The sequence below is a fragment of the Parasteatoda tepidariorum genome, chromosome 9, assembly GCF_982258835.1.
Source record: "Parasteatoda tepidariorum strain Cologne lab strain chromosome 9, Ptep-v5.0, whole genome shotgun sequence".
NCBI classification, from domain to species: Eukaryota; Metazoa; Arthropoda; class Arachnida; order Araneae; family Theridiidae; genus Parasteatoda; species Parasteatoda tepidariorum.
In genome coordinates, this window is record NC_141763.1 from 31032842 (window position 1) to 31043708 (window position 10867).

Below are 10867 nucleotides of genomic sequence, written 5' to 3' on the forward strand. Positions count from 1 at the left end.
TTATCCCTTCCCTCTGATTTTATATAAATTTTTAAAGTCACAATACTTTTCCATTATTAATGGTGTTCTATTCCCCATTAAAATTTGTAAACAATCTTCGTGATGAAAAACGCAGCATTTAGTTTCCATTAAGTGCTTATGTTCAAGCCAGGTCATGATTTCTTTAATAATTAAAATGTTTTAATTATTTTAACTTGTTCGATGATAATTTCATTTTTACTGCTGTCATATATCAATAACAAAGTCAGTGTTTACATTCTCATTAGCTTTTGATTTTAATTCCACTTAGGTTCTTGCAATGCTTTTTTACATTATCTTACATACGTTAGGGCTTTATATTTTTATTTTGTGTTTTTTAATTTTTGCTTGCCATTAAATTGTTTTTTATCATGTCTCTGTGTTTTACTATCTTACAACTAATATTTCTTAAGTATCCACATATATTTGTACAATGTTCTGTTACATATTTATACATAGCTTAGGGTCATCACTTAACTAGATTACTGGTTAACAATTATTTTGCTTCAATATCATCAACGGACAGTCCCTGGCCGTATTATCTGCTGCTGTTACCAAAAATGCTTTTAACAATTCAATCTTTCCTTAAGTTTACAACTTTTTCGTCATAGCGATGCTCTATACCCAATTAATTTTTTTTTATTAACCCTGACCAATTGTCAATAGCTATTATTAATTTTACCAATTTAAATCATGTCTTAAACATGTTTTGTATTTTCCAATGTTTCTATATTGCGTTCTCTTTTCTAACTGGGCTTAACACACTCAACATAAATTTTCTGAGTTTTAAATCCCTCACTAGTAGGGGATCAACTAATTTAGCCTGTTTTCTATTCTTAGCTTTTCATAGTCTAATACCATCTTTTTTATAGATAAAATTTTGTTTACATGCCACCACTGGTTGCACCGTTACATATTCGGCTTTTGTCCCGTTTGGTCTATTTTAAACTAATTCCGCTTCGACCCCCGGCCCCACTCTTTATCTTTTGAATTTTCATAATATTTTATTGTTTCAGTAGTCTGTTTAATTTTTAGCTTAGTATCATATATCAAAATTTTAAAAATTTTCATACTCGCTCCGACCATCGGACCATTATTTTACTTCGCTTTCTTTTAGGTTGACAGGTTAGGTTAGGTTCTTTTAGGTTTAGGTCTTTCAGGCTGACGCTTATCAAACTAATTATGATACCAATCAATCAGATTAACGTTTTTTACACTCGCTCCGACCTCCGGACCCACTTTCTATTTTCTTGTTTCTTACAGCTTTAACAAATATTGGTTGCCTGTACTAAATATATTTTGTTCCTAATCAACATAACCAATATTTTTCTCACTCGCTCCGACCACCGGACCCATTTTCTAATAGTTAGTACTAACCGTTTAAAATTTATTTGAATAAGAACAGCATTCAGAAAGGATTCTGCAAGTAAAACAGGGGAAGTTTATCAAAGAAATTTTAAAAAAAGCTTTCTGGATATTTATTTATTCTACAATTATTAAGTTTTGCATTTTTAATATCCATTGCGAAAGATTATTGTAAGTAATTATTTTTTGATGTATGGTAAAATATCAACCAGAAATGTTGCCATATGCTGTATGGCAAAAGTGTAACATTCCCTATGCAAAAATATTTCGTCATAAACTCTAGCACATCTTAGTTTTATGGCAAAAATTTGCCATATAAAAAAATGCCATAGCATATTCCTATGGAGTTTTGCCTATGGTAAAATTTTGCCATACACTTTTGCCATATACGTAAGGCAAAATTATGCCATACATGTATGGCAACAATTTGCCATAGAAAATGCCATCGGATATTCCTATGTGGTTTTGCCTATGGCAAAAATTTGCCATATACGTATGGCAAAAAATTGCCATAGGATATTCCTATGGGGTTTTGCCTATGGCAAAATTTTGCCATATGCGTATGGCAAAATTTTGCCATAGGATACTTCTATGGGGTTTTGCCTATGGTAAAATTTTGCCATATACGTATGGCAAAACCCCATAGGAATATCCTATGGCAATTTTTTATGGCAAATTTTCCTATGGGTCAGGACAAAATATTTTTTATTAGGAATATCCAATTAAATTTCGACCCTTGCAAAAATCTTTAGAACATTAGTGTTAGGTTCTTATCTTATTTTTTGGTAAAAAAAAATTATTCACTAAACTGTTCATTCTGCTGAACTGATTTGCAAGAATCCATTTAGTAAAATGACTCGATTAGCTCATGACTAATAATGAGTTTAAACAAATGACTCCACTGGACGGTATGGACGAGCAGTTGTATTAGCAAGAGTTTTTTTTTTTTTTTTTACATTGTCTGTCACCTAAACGTTTCGGGGTCAAATTGTGCATTGTGCAAAGCTTTCATTTTTTCAAGAAAATAATATTTAGTGGTAAAAATAAAATTAGATGAAAATTTTTCTCATTTTCGTTACCACTATTTAGAACTGTTGATAAAGTGATACAATATTTACATAGTTACCAATAGGGTAATTGTAGATTTCAGTATTATTTAAAGTGATAGTGGATGTAAAATCGAGGTAACCAAAATCAATTTTGCGATCACTAAAAACTTTGCTCTATATATTTTTGCTCTTGGATCTTATATATATATTTTAATTCTTTATGTATCATAATTGTAAATCAAACTCATCAAGTTAATAAAATAGTAAAGTATAACATTTGTTACCATTTTAAATGTTCATAAAATAATCTTTTGTAAAAAAGAAAAAAAATAAGTAATTTTATTATTATGTGACTTAAACATTAATCATTAAAGATTATTTACACTTAATTGTACATTTAGAGTAAAATTAATTCCATTTTGATTTTACTTCCTCCTTTTTTTAATAATCATGAGAGATGCATTTATTACAATAAAATTTATCAACTGTATTTTTTAACTTTATGATTAGTTTTAAGACATGCCCAATGGCATGAAGTTCATATACACAAAAACACGATTCCTTTTTTTTTTTAAAGAATATTGAAGTAAATATCTAAACAGTTAACTATTACTCAAAATGAAGTATAAAAAATTAGGTAATAAAAATTGAATAACGGACATGTTTAAAATAGTCATTGCAAAGTTTTTTTCCTAAATAATTCTTAAGATTTTCCTATCTTTTTTTCTTCGCTAACTGGTTATCTTTTATTATCAACTAAAATGTTATATATTAATAACTGAAATTCAAGTTTTAAGAATGTTTGCTTCAGAAATTTTTATTTCTAACTATACCGAAAAACTAATCCCAAGTGGAAACATTCAAAACTTTTTTAACATTTTCTCTTATTCAATTCTCAATTGAGACCTCTTTCCTGTTTTGTTGTTTCCCTCATCAAAATTTTCAATGGATCTATCTATAATTTACAAAATGTTTTCTTAGATTGAAATGAAATATTGAATATTTATTTATTGGTAAGAATAGTTTATTATTTTAACTTTTTATAGAAACAGTGTATTATTTCCAAAGGTTTAATTCTGTGTTCTGAAATATTTCTCTTTAAGACTGTTACGCTATGATTCAAAAAATGTTCTGTATTTATTGCTCAGAAATAAATTTTGTTCTAAATAGGGAACTTCACAATAAATTTAATAACTTTGGTACATGATATTTTGCGTCTTTGTGAAGAAATTTTTCTCTATATTGGCTAATTATTAATTTGTAGCATTTTGAAATTTAGTGTTTCGCAAGGAATTTTATTTATTCTTTTATGAAAAAAAAAATGTAATTTATATAGAGAAAATTTAATCACTATATTGATAATGCTTATGATTTTATAAAACTTATTGTGATAAAAAAATCTAACAAGATGTTGCGAATTTGTGTAATTAGGAATGATTTATTTAAAACACTTATTATTTCGCTGCTATTATAATTTTTAATAAAGTTACATTTGAATAAATTTTATGACATAGGTCAGGTACAAAATAATTAACATTTTCCTTTCTGACAATATTTGTTAAGAAACTGGATTGAAATTGTCTGAGAAACAAATGATTTTCCAACAAGATCTAGAAGAAATAAAAGTGCCAAAGTCTTAATTTGATATCTACTTAATTTTTAAGTTGCTATTAATTTCTGGATTAAGTTAGTTTTATAAGAGTTAATGACTTTTTATAACCCTTTGATGCAGATAGGACACCATTGTCCCTTTTACATATATTTTTTCTGACGCTATAATTACAAGCAAAAAAATATTATTAATTTTAAAAAAAAGTCAGTTAGATTATCAGAATTATATTTGTATAAAATATAAAATCCAAAAAAAAAAGTTTGAAAAAAATTTTTTTTTTCCCCATTCAGATTCAAAAATGTATCAATAATTGATTTTGTAAATTAAAAAAAATGAACTGTTGACGAATAACTGCACTGACAAATATCCTCCTAAAACTAAAAAACAAGAAGAAAAATTTCTAAAAGAATAATTCGAAAACTCATCTCTTTTCTTTTCAAATTAGTATTAAAAAAAAAATCTGTTCTTAGAAGAATTAAATTGAAAAGGCACATCAGTGAGTTTTCAAAGATCCGTATAGAAATTTTACAACCAGTTGTTGAAGTTTCAGGATAATCTCCTTTCTTTAAAATCAGAAAAAACTTACAGATTCATCATTACTCACACTCACATGTGAAAAGGCACATCAGTGAGTTTTCAAAGATCCGTATAGAAATTTTACAACTAGTTTTTGAAGTTTCAGGAGGACGCTGGTGAGCTTAATAATCTCCTTTCTTTAAAATCAGAAAAAACTAACAGATTCATCATTACTCACATATGAAAAGGCACATCAGTGAGTTTTCAAAGATCCGTATAGAAATTTTACAACCAGTTTTTGAAGTTTCAGGAGGACGCTGGTGAGCTTAATAATCTCCTTTCTTTAAAATCAGAAAAAAACTTACAGATTCATCACGACTCACATGTGCATTTTTTGTAAATTTGGCTGTGGTGTTTTTAAATAATTAAATTTCTCAATTATGCAATATTTTAAATAAAAGATTGATGATCAGTATTCAGATCCTCAACTCCGGAATAATTAAAATGAATCAAACAATTAATGCTACTTTTTAAATAAATATTCAATAAGACACAAGAAATGGTCAGCTTCTAGTTTTTAGCTACACCTTATTTCCAGTTTATCGCAATAGGAATTTACTCCTTTTAAAGTGTTTTCAACCTTAAATTAGATTATTCCCCTTTTTACAAACCAAATGGTTTAGGAAATGAAGAGTTCCCTTTTAATTAACAGCTTGAAGTTAATTAGTTCTGTTTTCTCATGCATGCATGACGCAGTTGCCAAATGATACTCAGTGGAATTCTCACTTAGAATCAGTAAGATCATTAGTATTTAATCACCATAAATGTAGAGAAATCCAAATGCGCTAAGCACTCGAATAACATGGGAAGAAAGTATGGAGAAGCTATACATCTTGAAAAACTATTAATAGTTGCAAATGCACCTGATAGCATTTCATAGGTTGTGTAATTATGGTTAAGCTTGTTATCTTCTGAAGTTCTTGAACCTTAATATGAATATTAAAAAATAATTAAACAGGCAATCGATTATCATCACATTTTATCTAATATTATAAGAAAATTCTGCAGAAATGAGTTTAACCAATCTCCATCTTGAATACTTACAGTAATTTAAGCTTTTAAAATAAAAAAAATCCTGATTATCATCCTGCATTCATGATGCAAGAGAGTTATAAAAAATTTTTCCTTCAACAAATAGTGGCAGATTACGGCAAAAACGCGTGAAAATAATTCAAAATTCCTTCATGGATTTTAACTTTTTATAAATAATTTTTTTTATTTTTTGCATTTAGCACCAGCTTTATATGTTTCAATTCAAAGAAATTTCTTTACTGTTAATTAGTTAAAATTAAATGTCAAAATTCAGGAGTTTGTAAAGCAACAAAACCTGTAAAAGTTTACCGCCATTTGAGATTAAAGTATGAGCTTCCCTAATTAGCTCAAATTGAATTAACTTTTCCTGGTTTACAATAAACATACTATTATATTTAAAGTAAATTTTACAATGTAGATACTATTATATTTAAAGTAAATTTATCAATTTTTAAGTAAATTTTTAATCGAATTCTTATATAATTAAGATTAAATATAGAAATCTAAAAATTAAAGCAACAAAACTTCTGAATAAAGTATGAATTAACCTCAGAAGCTCAAATTGAATAAGCTTTTTACGGTTTACAATATATGTAATATTATATTTAAAGTTAACTATTTGTTTTCAAATAAATTTTTATAAAATAATTTAATTAAGAATTATACTTTCAATATTTTAAATGGTCTATAGTGAATTTTTTTGTAATTATTATGTCTAAGTAAATAGTTAATAATTTTATAGCAATTTTTATATGCTTTCGAAATTTTAATGTGCAATAGTACAATTTTTGTGTAACGATTATAAATCTGTTTTCATTTTGTTGAAATATATAATATAATATTCACATAAAAACAAAAGTAAATACCTTAAAATATTAGAAAAATTATTTTAAGGCAGATAAATAAGTTTATAATACTCATTTACTTAATCTATTTTGTAAAAAAAAACTTACAATCGTATTTGCACAAGCATCAAATAAACGAAAGTTTTCCCTAAAAATTTTTAACATAGTAAATTCTGTGTTACATGGTGTTCCCATTTATTAAGAATAAGAAAAATCATTATATTTTTTTCGGTACATTGGCTTAGCTAACAGCATAAATTTTTAAAATTGGCCATGTTGGTTAGAAAAAAAATATTTAAATTATCTATTTAAGGAGCACTTTTGCAATAATGTAATTAACTTAAATAGACAGAATTATACAGTCATTCTAGAAATTTTAAGGTGAAATAATTTTAAACTTAATCGACAATGTTTAAAGTTTATATCTGTTTCTGCTTTTACATTCCGCGAACTACTCGTTCAGCAAAATACAAATTTTTAATTCAAGTAAGTGTGATAGTATGGACAAAATCTGAGTACAATATAGAACTAAATTATAAAAAAAAAACGATTGGTTTAATTAAACTTTTTAATACGCATTCAATTCAATTATTTACGAATTTATTTAAAATTTTTAATATTAATTATAATTATTTTACGCATTTGGCTCAATAATTACGAATTTAATCAAAAAATCTAAAATCAAATTTAACTGTATTTCATTTAGTAATAGCGAATTTAATCATATTATTTAATATCAATTTTAAGCATTTTATACATTTGGCTGAGTAAAACAGATTACCTAAAAGCATAAAATAAATCCATTAACAAAAAAAAAGGAAGAAACTCTTACCCGGCAATAAGGCCAGCCGAAGAAAAAGGATTAGAAGCATAGAGAAATTGGCAGAGAGCGGCACATGGAGCACCAAATTTATGATCCACTTATCCTATGTTGTGTTACCTATCCTCTTGAATGCCGAAATCGACACTGAGATCCGGGATCAGGAGAAAGAGCTTTTCAGGCGAAGGGAGATGTGTCGCCAGGGGTCTTCAGGTAGAAAGACATCGTTAGAATGCCCATTTCGACAAATTGCTTTGTAATCCACCCCTCATGTTGTTAAGTGCCGTTTCCAGATTTTAACGTTTTGATGGAGTGGTAGTTTTAAGTTCAGTGAGAAAGTGAAACCGCTTAGAGACGCATCAGTTAGTTTTCGATGAGTATTATTTTTATTTATTCAGTTTCGTCAATAAGTATTATTTTATTTACTCAGTTTCGACAAGCTTTCTGTTCTATGAAATAAAATTAATAAAATGGAAGATTTCTCTATTTATTGAACTAATTAGCAGAACTTGAAATAAGAATTATTTCTTTATTTTAAGAGACGAAGTACGTAAGAGGTGAAGCAATTTACAAAAGTATATATTTTTTTTAAAGTTAAGATGCAAATTGCGTTAAATTAAAACGGAATACCACAATTACTTTCAATATAATAATCGGATTTTTAAGAGCATAGAGTACTATTTTTAAGTTTCAAAGGTAGATTTTTAATATTCTAATTAATTAGTACAGGATTCGTAAGTTAGATGAGCCCTTAAAGATATCTGATTTGTGCAACACAATTTTAGATGAAATTTTCAAAACTGAGTTTTTTACTGAAAAATTAGAAACTGTCTAGCTTTAGCTTTAAAAAAAAAATAGATTCCATCTAATGTTAGCTATCTGAAATTAATTTTCGATTGAACTCCAATAATCTGAAAATTTATAGCAGTTTTTGTATCAGATGGGGAAGCGAAAACAGACCGTGGAGTTAATTTTTATAAATATTGGGGTAGTACGATAAGATTATTTAAGAATGGCAGAAACATCACATTTTTGTTATTTATTTTCGGTTCGCTCAGTAAATAGTCTTTAGTTGAAATTTTCAAGAAAAACAATGAAAATGTTGAGACTTTAAATCCAGAAGGTAAAATTAGCATTAAGGGGTCCAAATTTTGGAGAGCTCGCCTGACCAAACTATGGGGGCCATATTTCCCAGATTGCGGCCACCCCCTATATTGTGGAAGTCAGAAATCCGATTCCGTTGAAAAAAGGGTATATTTATTTAGAGAAAGTACGTTATTGTGTCTGTTTTCTTAATTTAAAATATCATCTGCGCTAATTGGCATATTCGAGGTCACCCCCACGAGTCATTAAGATTGAGTCCTATAACGTGAAGTCCGGTTATTAGACAAAAAGTTATTCAGGGTGGTCCGTTTTTTTCCCCTTCTTTTCATTGCGCATTGTGAAATCTAAAATGATTGCTCATATAGATCTAAATAACAAAGTAAATGTCAGGTATATATCTACAATACACATAGTTCTAAGAAAGTTTCTCTCTTCTGCACAGAAGGTTAAGTTTTGTTTCTATGTTTAAATCTAACTCGGAAGAAGGATGAACGAATCATAGCTCAAATGGGACAAATTCTATTACACAGGGCGTTCTTAGTGATTTTGACCAAAAAAAAAAAATCACCCGAAAAAATATAAAAACAAAATTGTAGAATTAACTTTTAAGAAATATTAATGACCCTGAGTAAAGTATCACTTTTGATTTCATCGAAGTTCCAATGATTACATCAGTGGATATAAAAATGCCGAGCAATCAAACGAAAAAAGAACTAAAAAGCCTTGGAATATCGTGAATTGGGCTTAAGTTAAACGACTACAGATTAATAGGTGTGAAAATGTTTCGATTTTGTTGGCACCGACATAGTGGTCTATAAGTAAGGATCGAATTAAAAGAATAAATTATTCTGCGGTTGCACTTAAAACGATTTTCGAATGGTGTGTTCAAATGAATTTTCCCTCCTGAGACTGCAATGAATTAACGAATGTTATAGCTAATCTGACCTTAGAAGAAAACATGAATATTAACGAGTCCTTAAAAATGTTTTGGGAAAATGAATCAATAGGAATAAAAAATATCTGCGAAGAAAAGAAACAGAAAAAGCTTTTGTTTTTTTTTCCATCTATCACTCAGAAGGAAAAGAGACATGAAATTAAATGACCATGGATGGAGGTTAAGCAAATCTTAAGATAATTATAAAAATGCAAAATTTCGTTTTTTTTTCAAATTGGTGCAAACATTTAGAAGAACTTGGAATTACTTGAATATAAAGAGGCTATTCAAAGGCAATTAAAGGAAAGAAATAATCGAAAAAATTGGTGATGATACAGAATCTAGTGACATAAAATACGCAATTCCTTATGATGCAGTGATAAGGGCTGAACATGCGACTACAAAATTAAGGACTTTCTCTCAACGACGGCCCTTTAGATGGACCGAACCAGATTTTTAAAAATTCTCATGAACTTAAGAAAATACCGCTTAATTATGACGTCAAATATAGAAAAAGGCATATCAAATTTCTATTTTTCCAGTAGACACAGATGCCATGCGTTTTCTTTTTGATGATAAATCGGATTTACGAAGTCCTAAAATTGGAGTTCACCGATTTTGTAGACTAATTTTTGGAACTAAGCTTAGTTTATTTTTGCTTGCTGCCTGTATTAAGAGTCATCTGAAAAAATTATATGATATATATCCTAAGACAATTCAACTACTGGACAATTCCTTATACGTCGATGATTTCATTACCGGAGTGGACTCAGAAGACGAGGCTCGTCAAATCTATCATGAAGCTAAAACAATAATGAATGAAGCATCTATGAATTTAACCAATTGGAACTCTTAATTAAAGAATTTTTCTCAGAAAGTACAGCTTGAAAATTAAATCTGCCTGTCATCAAAGGTTCTAAAAATAGCTAAAAAACATATGGCTAACAAAAGCATGAATAAAAATACATGTAAGGTTCGCATAAGTTTAATTTTATTACAGCAGAGAATAGTTTAACTTTCATATAAAAAGGTGGCAACATTCAGAGATGTAAATAGAACGCTTCGCAAAGCATATATTTCGCTGTTTATTATTTTTCATTAAATACTTTTTTAAAATATCTTTTCGCTTCTTTATTATATTGCATATTAATTAAATTCCTTGTCATTCAACTTCATCTTATATACATAACGAGATAAATTAAAAATAAAAGAACGAGAAAATTTATGTAACATCAGATAGTTGTTGACTTTTGATGAGAATAGTTTTTGTTTTGAATTTAAGGTTCATACCAATCCGTTACAGGTTTTCCCATTTATTTTGCAAGGTTATTACTAACCCGTTACGGGTATTTTAATCAAATTTTGCTCAGTTTATGTGCGGTTGTAAAATAAATGTGTTATTATAATGTTGTTAATATGCGAACAAAACCCCATTTTCCCTCTCTCTCAGGTAAGTTGCACGAGTTGCGTAGTTAGTGTAACGACTTCCCGATAGGGGAAATCCGTATATAG

General features: G+C 28.3%; 1 protein-coding gene across 1 annotated transcript in view; it reads right to left on the minus strand.

Moving 5' to 3' along the window:
* LOC107442849 (uncharacterized) overlaps window positions 1-7733 on the minus strand; it is a 66873-nt gene extending 59140 nt beyond the window's left edge. The window contains exon 1 of the mRNA XM_016056509.4: window positions 7330-7733. Within this exon, the coding sequence (XP_015911995.1) occupies window positions 7330-7369 (40 nt within the window). The 5' untranslated portion in view covers window positions 7370-7733. The remainder of the gene's footprint in view (window positions 1-7329) is intronic.
* Between the last annotated feature and the right edge of the window lie 3134 nt (window positions 7734-10867).